General features: G+C 37.2%; 1 protein-coding gene across 8 annotated transcripts in view; it reads left to right on the plus strand.

Annotated features, from left to right (window-relative positions):
* Positions 1-12240, plus strand: part of tmem196 (transmembrane protein 196) — a 65551-nt gene extending 53311 nt beyond the window's left edge. For 2 of the 8 annotated variants that reach the window (XM_077506403.1, XM_077506404.1), the window contains 6 exons: positions 1948-2021; positions 2375-2502; positions 9550-9606; positions 11515-11650; positions 11730-11848; positions 11923-12240. In XM_077506403.1, coding sequence (XP_077362529.1) covers positions 2018-2021; positions 2375-2502; positions 9550-9606; positions 11515-11650; positions 11730-11848; positions 11923-11994 — 516 coding nt within the window. In that variant the 5' untranslated portion in view covers positions 1948-2017 and the 3' untranslated portion in view covers positions 11995-12240. Of the gene's footprint in view, positions 1-744; positions 1054-1947; positions 2022-2374; positions 2503-5442; positions 5508-6239; positions 6640-9549; positions 9607-9687; positions 11651-11729; positions 11849-11922 lie in introns of those variants that run through there. The other 6 variants (XM_077506405.1, XM_077506406.1, XM_077506408.1 and 3 more) reach the window with 6 other exon arrangements.
* Positions 12241-15137: the final 2897 nt, after the last annotated feature.

Here is a 15137-nt window from a genome sequence, read left to right on the forward strand (position 1 = left end):
CTTTTTTAAATATCGCCAACCTCCCCACAATATCATGATAATCATCGTATCGTGAGCTTCATATCGTGATAATATCGTATTGTGACATTTGGATATCGTTACATTCCTATTTATTATTATTATGTTATGTTGTTAATGCACGCACACATTGAGTTTTTCCACATATTGACTTTATCCCTTCATCTGACAATTACTTTAGATTTTCAGCATAGAAAGGCTAAAACATCCCTAATGAAAATTAAATTGCACTAAAAAAAACTAGCCACCAGAGGGTGCTAGAACTGCAGAAATGGAAATCAACCTGACTTTTTTTTTTTTTAACAGGTGTTGCATTTAAATATCGTGAACATGACGACGACGATATTATGGCAGTTTTAATATCACGATATCGCGATATTGCACTTATCGTTACATCCCTAATAATCATCCGCAGGCTCTCATGGGAACTGTTTGCACAAAGGTCCCAGAATAAACCTTGTATCATTACTTTGTGGTGGAAAAAAAAAAGAATCTGACAACACTGGTGTGTATTGGGTGTGGAGTACATCCGAGTAATTTATGCGTCTTTGGCTCCACTGTTTGCTTTACAGTAGACCGAGAACCAAATCAGTCACTTAAAACTGCGGGAATCAAAAGGAGCAGTAAGCTATGACGTCACTTTTACAACTGCACGTGTGTGTGCGTGTGAGGATTTATTTGTCCAAGTATGGTTGCTGGTGTGTGGCCCTCCCACTCCCCTATGCGTCATTCAGCACGATGTCATCATTCAGCAGAAAGCGACTCTCCGTAGTAGACTTGAAAAGATCCATGTGGCCTTCCTTTTTGTCCTTATAAACACACAAATGCGCACGCAGCTGCTAAACTAAAGTGGACTTTGGACCGCGGCGCCGTCCGATGGGAAGGCTGGGGGTTTTCTTCCTGGTTATTCTGGTGATGTGTGTCATTCAGGAAGATTCTCGCGGGGTAAGGCCAAGTCATATGAGGAAGGGAATGATAATGTGGAGGTGACTGTTTCACACATTGGAAACTCGCAAATTCTATCAACTGAGCAGTGTGAGTGTGTTGCTCGTGTAACAAGATTAAGATTCTTAGAGGAGCTTGGCAGCATTATGTCGCCTGAAGTTTAAAATTCAGAATTTTTTATTTTTTTTTTATATATAAAAAGAAATGAAAATCGGGCGGATTTTATTATGAGTTTGATGATTAAAAAATATAATACTTTGGAATAATATAAATTTGTACAATCCCATTTGGATCAATAAAGTCAAGTCGAATTGTTAAATAAATGGAAAATACTTTGAGGTTAATCTTCTACTCTTCGTCTTCCATTATTTCTGTATTTATTTATTTATTTATTTATTTATTTATTTATTTATTTATTTATTTTGGGGAGTGATTTTTCATACATTTTTAGACTTTTTTTTTTTTTTTTTTTTGCCTCAACTCAACTTAAATTAAATTTAAATTTCTGACATTGTTGGTAAATTTTATGGACATATGGTAATTTTATGTCTCTCTTCTTCCCTTTTTGTTCATTTTATGACCTTTTTGGGGCATATTTTCCCTGCCTTTCTGGCTATCAATTTTCTGAACATTTTTGGCAATTTGTGGACATTTTATAGTAATTTTCTGCATTTTATTGGTTACTTTTGGTACTTTTTAAAAAAAAGTTATTTTACAAACTTTTTATCTACTGTTGTATCCTTTTTTCTGACAACTTAAAATGTTTACATTTTTTTAAAATATTTAATTATTCATTTTTTTTAATTTAATCATTAATTCATTTAAAAATTGTATCTAAAAATAAATATGTATAATAATAATAATAATAATAATAATAATAATTATTATTATTTTTTATTATTATTATTTATTTATTTATGTATTTATGTATTTATGTATTTATGTATTTATTTATGTATTTATTTATTTATTTATTTATTTAAGAGCTCCACAGGAGAGGGACTAAAGAGCCACATCTGGCTCCAGAGCCGCAGGTTGCAGACGCCTGTCCTATATGGGTAGGCAAGCACATCTAAAATAAAACGTCATTCGAGTCATCTGATTCTCAATTCATTTCAGCCACTTTTCAAATGCTTGCTCTCAATCTGGAGTCTGCATGACTCACACTAATGAGATGGCGCCCTCTAGTGGCCATGTTTGTCAAGACATGCACTTCAAATTCTCACTTCTACCTGAATGACATGCTGACAGAGAAATAAAAAAGCAATAGATTTGTCACAGATTTTGAGAAAATATAGAAGGAGTTGGAGGAGGTATAATTGTTATATTTATGTTTAATATGCATGGAAGCAGCCAATAGGGCTAAATCATGTTACCCGGCCCTCTGCTTATGTTGTCCTTTCATCCTCAGAGGGAGGCCAAACAAGAGGACGGCGGCAGTGTAATGTTCGAGCTCCTCACACAGGATGGAGGCACAGATCCAATTTCACTGAGACGAGAGGAAATTTAGAGGCCACTGACTCGGCACTGGAACTCTATGTAAGTGTGGGTGTGTGGTGGGGGTTGGGGGGGGGGGGTGTCATAGTGGTTCCTGCTGTGATGTGTTTAATACTTTATAAGAACTCTGTTTACTCTGCAGAGCAACTAGCCAACGCAGCAGATGTGACTCAAATGCTGAATGATACAACTCAGGAAATACAGGAAATGGATCCCAAACATAATGCGGCTATTTTGACCATAACAACACAAAATGTGGGAACAATCTATTTTGGTTATGCAATTCAGTTTTATAGCAAACAAAATTCACTTTTTATACTTAATATTTGGATTGTGACCATTTTGGAGTTACAAGATGACCATAATATTAGAAATGCTTTCATTATGATATAATTTGAGTCTAAATCAACTCATGTAGAACCACCATAATAAACAGAAGAAATGGAAAATCCTTTTTTTTTTTTTTTTTTTAAATCCATCTCAGGAGGCGGTCCTTTTGCCACTGGCTGTCGACTGAAAATGACATCACAGATTCTCAGGGCTCAAGTAACGACCAATCACAGCTCAGCTCATGACAATCACACGACCAAACTCAAGATGAGCTGTGATTGGTCGTTACCTGAGCCCTGAACAACTGTGATGTCATTCTCACTCGACAGCCAGTGGCAAAATGAACGCCTCCTGAGATGGATCAAAACGGGCGGATTTTGCTGATCAAACTTATTATAGGCAAAACATTAATGTTTGACTGCCAAAAAATGGCTAAATAAGTAAAGTATATCTTTAACTTTAATGAATTATGAGTTGATTAAACTTAATAGATTCACTTTGGATTAATTTAAATCAAGTGAAAAGTTTAAGTTTAATATATTGAAATAATATATTAACATTGGATTAACTTAGAAAAACGCGATTATTTATTTTTCAATAAATGCATGAAAGTCAAGTGGACAAAAATATAATTATGCAAATTCAAATACTGCCCAGAGATATCACTTTAAAGATATATTTTTTTAAATCAAATAAATTAAACTTGGGCAAATTCAGCAACAGTAAGGGGTCTTTAATTACCTTTCTTTGTTTACACATTTACCAATACTCATTTTGAATACACACAAATGCAATACACGTGGACACTTTATTGGCGGCAAATCAAGTCATCTGTGTTCATGCCCACAACAAAAAAAATCAGTGAAATCAAATAAATAATGTGCCAGACTGTGCCCACTTGCACAAGTCTGTGGAAAAATACCTAAACTAAGTCTAGTCTGCCCCTGCCTGCGCATGATGTTGGAACTATGTTGAAAGTACAATTTAAAAAAAATTATAATCAAGTCAAGTTGCCAGCCAGTCAAAAGACAACATGAAAATACTAGTTCAGCAGCTATCATTGGGCTTAATGGGTCATTTAGTAAACGGTGACACAACAGCGCAGCAGTCTGACTTGATGTCACGCCTGCGCTGATACAATACAAGCATACAAGCAAAAGTGGCCGTGCTTCATTTCACTCCTCTGCTCTTGTGGGATTGATGACAGATTTTCAACTGTCCTTCTGCACCTATTACAGGCCAGTCTCCTAATGATTGCGAGCCACACTGGCAGTGGGTGGCAACTGGGAAGCTTATAATGGGCCTCAAGGGATAGCAGAGTCCCTGGCACCGCTTCTCTTTATCCACTTAACTGGAAGCAAGTTTATATAGCTTCAATATCCGCACTTGGTTATTTGCTGCCTTCGGCTTACCTCGAAAGTTATCAGTCCGGGTCGGGCTTCGAATGCTTTACCAAAAGTACTCTTTTCACCACCTTGTTTGAAAGTAACTGACTTTCTATTATATTTTGAAGTATTATTTGTTATGATTAGTTTGTGGAGTTCTTTTCCTCACTTGTACTAGCCCTAGCAAAAAGTATGGAATCAATTTTTTTTTTTTCTTCAGAATGGAGTGATTCCATATTTATTTTCCTGCACTCGCTCTATAAAAGTAACATTTACTGACTAGCACAATTTTTTTTTCTTCCTTTCTTTTAGTGTTTCTAAATACCAAGATGTTGCACTTTGGAATGACCTTACGACTGTTTCATGCTTTTTATCTGAGTTTGATCTACAGAATAAAACGTCTGAGTGATTCCATACTTTTTGCTAGGGGTTGTATGTAGCCAGCAGTCATCATCATTGACATCCATTGTTATGTGGCGCATTAAACACAAACACACATTCTATGAGTCAGTATACAGTAAAACACGCCGCTCCATGTTTTCTGTACAAGCTGCTTTTACCCTCAAGTTAATCAATACTTCAGTTGATTGATCACTTAAAAAGCCAGCATGCAGTGGCGCGATAAAAAGATAGCGCTAACTCCAATGTCTCCATGCATCGATTGGAGGAGACAAGGGAGGTAAGGAGATGTGGTTAAAAGTGTGATAAGTCGGGAATGCTTGCAATTATTGGGAGTTTTTCCCCTTCATCATCCTTTTTTTTATATTTTTTTTTTATTTTGTGACTGACAGTTAATCCTATTTGGAGTCCTGATTTACTTTGGAATTTATTTATTTAATTATGTATTTATTTAAATTGTCTGAACCGTTTATCCTTATTCTTTAAAATTTTTAAATTTTAATTAAACTTGTTTCAATATTTAGTCAGGACTTTGGAGGCATTTTGTGACATTTAAGGGTGTTTCAGCGCTAAGCACAAATAAATGCAAATGGGGGAATTTTTCAGTGAATAGCTGAGGTATATGTTCAACAAAAACATAAATAGTGAACCACAGAAATACTGCGACTCAATTCCAGGGCGTCGGGCCATCTTAATGTGAAAGCAACAAAAAGATTATCGGAGCGTTCTTTGCCAGATTGAACCTCCAACGACCAATATGAGAGTGTGAAAGCAAAGATGCCAAATTTAACACACCTGCTGCCTCTTCACACCTGAGACCTATCAGTTGCAAACAACTGTGGAGGGAAAAAATGGCTACTTTCGCCCAGTTTGGATATTTTCACGTCGAGGTGTACTGTACTTGCTTTTGCTGCCAGCCAGACATTAATGACTGTGAGTTGAGTTCTTTTGAGGGAACAGTAATGTACTATACACTGTATAAAGTATGACCATCACCTACTTAAATAAATTGTGGCAACAAAGTGACAATTAATATAAATGAGTAGATTTTAACTACTTCATCTTTGATTGAAAACAATTGATTGTAGTTTTAAACAAAATTTGGCCATGGCGGGCTTTGGCCAGAAATGGAAGTGTTTAGCAATTAAAATAAAAGAAATGCCATTGAGTAGTATTAACTAATTTATCAACATTGCTGACATTACTGATAAAATATAATTAAATTCTACTTATTGATATTTACCTGATTTTATTCAGACAAAATGAGTTCATATAACTGACTGATTATTCAAATTTGATTACACCAACATAATATTATACCAAACTAAATAGTGTCATTTTATTTTGTGCAGTTTACTAGAATATATTGTGTAAATATTAATTTAGCCCAGTCTTGCTTTTTTTCAGTGTATTCTGACTACTTTACATTGTAGTAACAGCTCAAGAAATGTTATTTTTATGTGTTCAATGAATAAATGAGTTTTCTTGTTCAATTGTACTACTGAAATAAATGAGCATTTATGACAACTTATGGAGACGCCCCTTATGTAAATAATAATCAACGTGGATTCATTCAAGCCGTGTGCACTCGCGTGCACGCGCCTCTTCGTAGTGTGCGCGTGCTGTGGAGCTTGGAAGTAGCGCGCACGTCTCGTCGTTATCGTCACATCTTTTCTTCCATCACGTGGCGCTCCTCGTGTCTCATATTCATCCCTTGGCACTTTTCCTCCACTTTCGACTCTTGCATATTACTTTCAAACAACTCCAACCAACTTGTTTGGACCCATCTCTGCGGATGTAGTAGCGCGTCGTCGCGCTCCCGACCACCGAGGAGCGGACTGTTTTATTTTTGATTTCTTTTCTTTTAACCTGCCGGAGGCGGAGAGATGCCCCGAGCGGGATGTGCTCCAGCCGCAAAATCCTGTGGAGCCTTCTCCTCCTGTCCGTGGTGGAGGTGGGCCTGGGCGTGGCGAGCATCGTGCTCGGAGCCGTGGGCATCAGCTGGGTTCGGGGGGAGCACAAGCCGCAGCTCGGCGACGCGTCGCCGGTCTGGAGCGGACTCTGTGTACGTGACTTTGTTCGGCTACTTTAGGGAAGTGGGTGGAAATATTAATAATAATAATAATAATAATAATAATAATCGTTTTTATCAGTTTGCTGAGATTTAGCCTGCTTGTGCACGTTTTCATTTTCTAGTTAAGAATAATACAGAAAGTGGTGACGTTGTAATGTGAATGCAGGTGAATTTTTTTTCTTTATATATATATATATATATATATATATATATATATATATATATATATATATATATATATATATATATATATATATATATATATATATATTCATTAATATAGCCTAAAAAATAATAATAATAAAAAAAAAGCTTCTTCAGTAGCCTATGCTAGTATTAAATGTTCTCATTTCCATGTTGACTTTCCGGAAAGGGAAAAAAAAAATGTTGAATTTTAAATTTACATGTTTAGCAAACGTATTTTTTATTGATTTTTTTGGTGGTATGTGAGTTGATTTGAAGAGAAATTAGAGTGTGTTTGTAGGAGTTAACACTAATAGACATCCATTTCTCCAACTGACTTGCACCTTCCACTATCTACTTTTTTCACGACTAAACATTGATTCTGGTGATCCGATCTCTTATGAGGCCGTTAGGGTGGGAAAATGCTCCATCATCATTCACTGCGTTCCAAATCATCTGCCTCGTGGTCAACACAATGGGTGGAAACATTTTTGGAACTTATTTATTCATGAATCTGCATTTTTCTTGCATGCTATCACCCTCACATTGTTTTTTGGCAAGGGTGTGCATGCAAGAGGGAAAGTAGCCAAGAAGCCCCCTGCTGCTGATTGGCTAAGATCGTGTAAAATGACTCGAAGCAGGTCACTTTGCTTGTGCTTGGATTTCTTTTTACAATGTCCATGCCAAGTTGCGTTGATCAAAATGACTCCCCCCTTACATGACAAGACAAGATGAGAGAGTGGAACTGCCAAATCATTTTCTGTTTGGTGATGCTGGTTGATTGCAAGTGCAGTGTTGAATATTTTTTATTTTTAAGAACCATTAGCTTGATAATTTGACACAAATTCAACACCGTTCATGTAGATGAAGGGACTTTTGAATTTTGTTAGTATAGCAGTCACTATCAGCACAAAATGTTTATGTATCTGTTCGAAAGAAAGACACAATGTCAAGAAAAGCTGTACAAGATAATTTTCCTATCCCATGAAAAACCTATTCACGATTCTTCACTCAAAAATTTTAAATAAACTTTGCAAGGAGAGATTTTGACTCAATTTTCTGAGTTTATTTTTAAAAAAAAGGCACTCAAGGGTTGAGGAAGAAACAGGTTGGGAAACAGCTGATCTACTCCCTTAGCCATGCCGCTCCTACTGTGTGTTAGTATATTTAGTATAGTAGTATATTGCTTGTGTCAGCTTGAATCTTCGTACCTGAATGGCCAAAAAACAGTTTTTGATCTCCTTTTGAATGTTAGCAAACAGTAGGTGTGGCATAGCTGAGGTGGTAGAGTGGCAGTTTGCCGAGCTGAAGGTCGTGAATTGGTTACTCAATGCTTGTGTAACTTGGGGAAAAAAAATAAAATAAAAAAACAACTAGTAAAATATGCTCAAAACATTTCCTACTATAATGTACTTGGAATTTCTGAGTGACAAAACTTTATTCGGTTTTTGTCATTGGATAGGTCAATTCTCTCATACACAATAAAAAATACTTTAGGTAAAATTTACTCTGAATATTTTACTCTCTTCCAAGTGTAAATTTGACTCTGTTTAGAGTGGGACGGAATACACTCTTTTCAGAGTCAAATTTACTCTAGAACAAGGGTGTTCAAACTTTTTCATTTGAGGGCCACATACAGAAAATCAGAAGGACGCAAGGGCCACATAATGTTATGAAGAGAAATTGTGTTTTGTCCTAAAAATTGTACAAATAATTTATTGGTGCTTTTGCATATTTAGGAAAATTCTACAGTATATAAACCAATTTATCTGTAATATGGCAGTAGGGTTATTATAGTTTTGGAATTTTTAATTTTAGTTTTTATTTTGTTTTGAGTTTTTTTTTTTTTTTTTAATTTAGTTACTTTTAAGTAGTTTTCAGGGTGGTACTGTTAGTTTTCGTATTAGTTTTAGTTCTTTAATAAATGCTTAGTTTTAGTTTAGTTAGTTTCAGTATTAGTTTTAGTTTGTTTGTTTTTTTGAATGTGTATTACTTGTGCGCAATATTTAAAAAACACCATGGGCGCGACATCATTATTCCGATTTATATCAAAATAAATCTACTAAAAATCACATTTAAAATCATCCCTAAAGGCTCATGCATTAAATTAATTTCCAAAGACTAAAACGAAGGACATTTTTGCTATAATTAGTTTTATTTTAGTTAGTTTTGTAAACATAAAATGTAGTGTCAGTTACTTTTCTTTTTTTTAAAAAAGCATCTTCGTTTTTATTTTATTTCGTTAACAAAATTGTTTTTTGAATTTTAGGTTTTTCGTTAGTTTTAGTGAACTAAAATAACCTTTAATAGCAATAGTGTTTTTCGACACCTTCCTTTCTTACTTTGACAATCTCCAAACATTTTTATTTTAATTTTATTTGAACTGAGTCAAATGCCATTTTTAGCATATCTCGCGGGCCACTAAAAAATGGACAGCAGGCCGTAGTTTGCTCTCGATCTTCTGTCATTTATTTACGGTTAATGAAAGGCACCAGTTATAAAAGGATGAAGTACTATTGTGTCAGTGGTCAATTTTCGACTGACCTTTGAATACTTTTTTTTAACTTATGAACTTATGAACTACTGCAACATTTATTTACTTTTTTTTTTTATGTGCGACTGTTTTGTATCAGGACAGCACAGGTCCATATTTGAACACTTTATGATGTTATTGCATCGCCAAATCAACTTTAACCTATGTATGTTTTTCTTTTTCAGTTCCTACTATGTGGGATGTGTGGAGTATTATGTGCACAAAAGAGGACCGGCCTTACTGTAAGTACAGTACCGGTAATCCTTTCTGTGATATATGCCCATTTGCCTTTGGATGGAGACTATTTTTGCTGCTGCAAACAGGAAGAGGACTCCAGCAGCTTGACACATGGGGAGTCTTGATTATTATTTCATGCTTTTTAACCCATTTGTTTCTCTTGGTTCTTTACTGGCTATTACACTTTTAATATTGTTTTTTTTTTTCATTGCAGATGTACCTTTAGTCATCTTTTAATAGCAAGTCCTCTTCTTTTACTGTACTGCCCTATAGTGTAAAATGTGCGCGTGCGTGTACTCTGTGAGAGACGTTTGAGGAAAGCGGAGGCGGCAAGCAGTCACCTCGCTTCTCTTTCTGTCTCTCTTTCAAGTCCTCGTCTTTCCTCGCCTTCCACTCTGCATGTCTGGCTAATGATGGATCAATGTCAGCACGTTGGAAAGCAGACCTTTGCTTCACCCTCCACATATTGCCTTCGTTCTCCGTCTCTTGCCGCCGTCCCTCTCTTCATCTTTGCACCCTTCCTCTCATTTTCAATCGGCTTTCTCTCCTCATCTCTCTCTTACGTGCCCTCCCTCGATCCGTGCCTTCGGGCCGATGATTGCATTAAGCTTGGTTTGGTTCAGGAGTCCTGCCAGCCGCCTCGCACACCTCGCAGGGTAATGGCTGAAATTGGAGATGTCCTTTGCAATGTGGTTGAAGGCAGCGAAGGCACCTCTGCTCACTCCAAAGACACAGAATGCATTTATCAATAAATCAACTTCACCTGCTTAGTTTTACTTGGCCTGCATTAATTTCATGCTCATATTTGATTAGAAAAAAATGATGGGATTCAGGGGCAGCTTTATCCAAGAGGTACCCTCAGTGAGATTTCACGTAATGCACTTACAAAGGAAATCAAATATTTGTATTTTATTATTTTTTTAAATACTATTACCTTTAATTTATATGATAAACATGTCATGTCACCAAATTTACATGTTTAATAAATCACAAAATATCTTAAATAAAATATAAATATACCTTAAGCACAGAATAAAACTCCTGCAAATAAGTAAATATATAACAATGATAGTAATCATCCATCCATCCATCCATTTTCTTGACAGCTTACACCTCACAAGGGTCGTGGAGGGTGCTGGAGCCTATCCCAGCTGGCTTCGGGCAGTAGGCGGGGTACACCCTGGACTGGTCGCCAGCCAATCGCAGTGATAGTAATCAATTTAATGAAAAGAGACAAGGAGTAAAAATTAAAATGTAAATGAAAAACTGTTATATAAATACAAAATGTATAATTTAAATAAAAATACAATGATTTAATTAATATTACTTAAATGAGTCCATTCATTAAAAAGTATAACATGGTGAAAGATGTGGAATGAGTGAACGATACGGAATGCTGTAGAATTATGGTAAATTATATTGAATTATACAGAATGATGTGGAACGACGTAGAACGACGTTGAATGAAATTGAATGATACGGAATGATGTCAAATGATATTGAATGATGTGGAATGATGCAAAATGATTTTGAATGATACAAAATGATGTGGAATGATATTGAATAATTCAAAATAATTTAGGATTATGTGAAATAATTTTGAATGGTCTGGAATGATCTGAATGAATTTTAATCAGAAATGTGCAATGTATTGGTTAAAAAAAAAAAAAAAAAGTGCAATTTTGGTATGTAATTTGAATAAACTGAAATTCTTTTTATTCCAAATTGGAATGATGTGAATCTGTTATGTTAAATGAGTCATTGGGATTATTTTTTTTGTAACAATAAAACCTATATTGGGTTATTTTCACCATACTGTTTTAAGTGTGCAATGAAAATAGATGCTTGTATTGCACCCATTTTTTATTTTATTTTTAATGTTCTTCCTCACCTCACCTGTCTTGTATTCTCAGATGATTTTGTTCTCAGCGTGCTGCATCTGCGGACTGATCGGCGGCATCCTCAACTTCCAGTTTGTCCGTGCGCTCAGTAGACGACCAGACTCCATGCAATCCATCCACCTTGCGGCCATGACTCTGGCCTGTCTGGGTAAAACTGGACGCATAGCGTGACAACCGAGAAGCACACGTGTGATTATATACCTTACGGTTTCCTCACCTGTCTTTAGGAATCTCCTCATGTACATTATCCACGTGGCTCACCTGTCGTCTGGCCAGCTCTGAGCAGCAGAGGATGTTCTCGGAGAGGGAACACTCGCTGCATCATTCACACGAGATGACAGAGAAGGTAGCAAAAAAAACAAAAACAAGACTTCTCATTGGGTAGCTTGCCTATTGACATATTGTGTGCGTTTTCAACAGGATGTCCTGGATAACTCCAGTAACGGTATCCCTCAGATCTCCTACAACGGACACACCAGTGCATCGCCATGACGACAACTTAAATCACTTGCTGTCAACAGCTAGGCTATATGACGCATGGCTATACTGTAGGCTGCTTTGACGTATATTAACAATGTCAATCACAGGAAGTAGTGGCTACTGAGGAAAAAGAAATACTTGATTTTGACTCTATTTTAATGTATTCATATGCACCAGTATATTTGGATATGAATACGCTAGTGCAGGTGTACCTATGTCAGGAATATAGACAATAGATAAAACATATTTTTATAAACACTTCTTATTAAGGTGTGAGTGTTTGTGTCTGTGTGGATGTGAGAGAGTCCTCAGGTCACCTGAATGATCTCGTTGCGCTACCACAGGTGAGAAAAGGATACAGAATCAATGCTCACCTGTTGATGAACAGCTAGTCAGCACTCCCCTTGAATCGACCTGAAGTAACATTGATGTAAGTCACGCTAAGCATTGTGTCTAAATACAGCACGAACGAGTGATCAATTTGCATTTGAGACTTTTAAGAATATTAAATGATGAATTATTTAAACTATAGACAATGATCCATAACTATTTCTAGGAATGAAATTGGTGAATGTACTATGACAGTATTTGAGTGGTTTGAATTCCTGATTTTCATCCAGGTGGAGTGGGTTGACACTCCCAGCATGAGAAATTTGTGGTTTCCGCAGTTTTAGTCAGAATTACTGGAAAGAGGTCCCATCACTTCCTGTGGACACCCACATCACAACATTTATTTTTATTTTTATTTTATGTAATTTCCCCTTAGTAGTGCTCATCACAAATGTGCATTGTATCATATTAGATTGTGACCGTTGTGGTTGTTGATGTTAAGCAATGTGAGACACATAAGGCTTCTAAATGGACTATAGCTAAAAAATATATACAAATTTATAGGGGTCATCATAGCTCTACGTATATTTGAGTTTTTTTTTAATTGCTTTATTGAACAAATTACACAAATGCCCGGTGACACAACACCTCACTAAATAGATAAACAAACAAACAAACAAACAAACAAACAAATAAATAAAAGTATCAAATTACAATGCTACTTTTTAGCCGTATAATGTATATTTCACACATCCAAGTTTTCTCAAGCTTCATGTCTGGCAAATATAACTCGGTCATCATAAAATATTGAAAAAAAAGTGGTTTGTAATTTTCAAATGTACTTTTATGTATGTAAAACTTTGCTAATACAATTCTTAGCAAAAGTACTTTGACTTTTACTTTTATCTCCTCACCAGTAGAGGGCAAAGTAAACACAAATTGAACTATCCCCAAAGCGGAAGTTGGCGGCGCTCGTTAACTTCCGGTCCTCCTTGGCAAAATGGCGGACTTGAAACATGTCGAAGAGGATACAAAACACGTGAAAATGTCAAGCGAAAACACCGAGACATGCGCTCAGAACCCGGCGGCCGAATTGTCCTCTGCCGCGCGTGGAGTTTTGGCGGAGCTTCCGTGCGCTATCCCGTCTTTTGCCGCTGCTTCCGAACTTGTGTCAGCTCCTTACTCGTGTCTGGTGATGAACACACGCCGAAGACACGTCGTCCTGCCGCCCGTGTACCTGAACAAGAAGAGGACGGCGTTACGGGAGGAGTTAAAGGCCGAGCTGCTCAAGTTCTCACCCAGGTGACAACATAAACACAACGTTTACATTTTTACTTGGTGATGTGGCGGAAGCATTTTTACAGTAAGACTGTGTTTACAGTCCAACCTCGTTTAAAGAAGGAAGCATTTCATTGGCTGACATTTTTGTGACATACATATGAATGTATGTTTTGACCATTTAGCTTTTCATGCTTTCTTCTGCAGCCTCCAAGGTGTCCCGCTAGCTTATGACAATGTACAGATTGTGCGCCGCTATGGAGACATTTATGATGACAGTGGCTACATCCACCTGGACATACAAGCCAATTTTATTATATTTCAACCTAAAGAAGGACAGAAATTGCTGGTGAGCTTGTGTTTGTTGAAAAATATATCCACAAAAAATGCAATTATTTTTGAAAATCGTTAAAACCTTGTTGCTTATGTATTTTTCTCAGTTGAAAATCATATGACGACTTGTGTTTCTACCGCCAGGGGAAGGTAAATAAACTGGGTGTGAGCCACGTGGGCTGCCTGGTCCACGGCTGCTTTAATGCCAGCATTCCCAAGCCCAACCTGGTCTCCGTGGATACCTGGAGGGATGCGGGGCCCAGGATCGGCGCTGAGCTCGAGTTTGAGGTGATGGCGCTTGACGCTGACACTGCCGGTGTGCTGCTTATAAGAGGAAGACTGAACAGAACCAGGTGTGTAAACGATACGAAAGCTGTCACTATCAAGTCTTTTTAGATTTCATGGAATAATTGGGCGCATTTTCTGGGCAAAAAAATTTTCCTTTTTTTTTTTTTTTTCGGTAGTGGACTTGGTCAACTTTTTCCCCAGTTTTCTAAACCTAATACTTTGAAGGGGGAGTTTATTGCGGAGGAGAGGGGAATATAATGTATACCGTTTGTGTACATCAGGGTTCAGGAATTGTTGGCTATTGCCGAGAGTTCCGAATCGGGTGTCACTGTCGACCAGGTGGCGCTAGAAGACACAGAACCAGTCGCAGAACACACTGAGGAGTCGATTGTCCAAGACTCCGCCAAAAAGAAGAAGAAAAAGAGGAAAGATAAAATCGAAGAGGAAGTGGTATTGCCGTCTTGCCAAGACGAAGGTGACGCTACGTTAGAACTGAATGGAACAGAGTGCGACGCAAATGGCGAGAAAAAGAAGAAGAAAAAGAAGAAAGATAAAATCAAAGAAGCCATAGAAGAGGTTGTGGTGTCGCCGACCTGCCAAGACGATGGCAACGCTCCGCCGGAGCTCGATGGAACAGAGAGCGACGCAAATGGTGAGAAAAAGAAGAAGAAAAAGAAGAAAAAAGAGAAGAGGATGGAAGAAGAGGAGCAGGTTCAGCTCTCTCCCATGGAGATCCACACCAGCGACTCCAGCGGTTATGTCAGCGACAAGCCCAACAAGAAGCGGAAACGCGAAAAAGAGAGCGAAGTGGCGGCAAATTTTAGCCAAGATGCTGAAGGGTCAAAGTCCAAGAAAAAGAAGAGAAAAAGCGACATTCCGTGAAGGATGGAATCTGTTCATGTTAATGGAACTGCAGTTGCAGTTCT

This window comes from Festucalex cinctus, chromosome 19 (genome assembly GCF_051991245.1).
Source record: "Festucalex cinctus isolate MCC-2025b chromosome 19, RoL_Fcin_1.0, whole genome shotgun sequence".
In the NCBI taxonomy this organism is placed as follows: domain Eukaryota; kingdom Metazoa; phylum Chordata; class Actinopteri; order Syngnathiformes; family Syngnathidae; genus Festucalex; species Festucalex cinctus.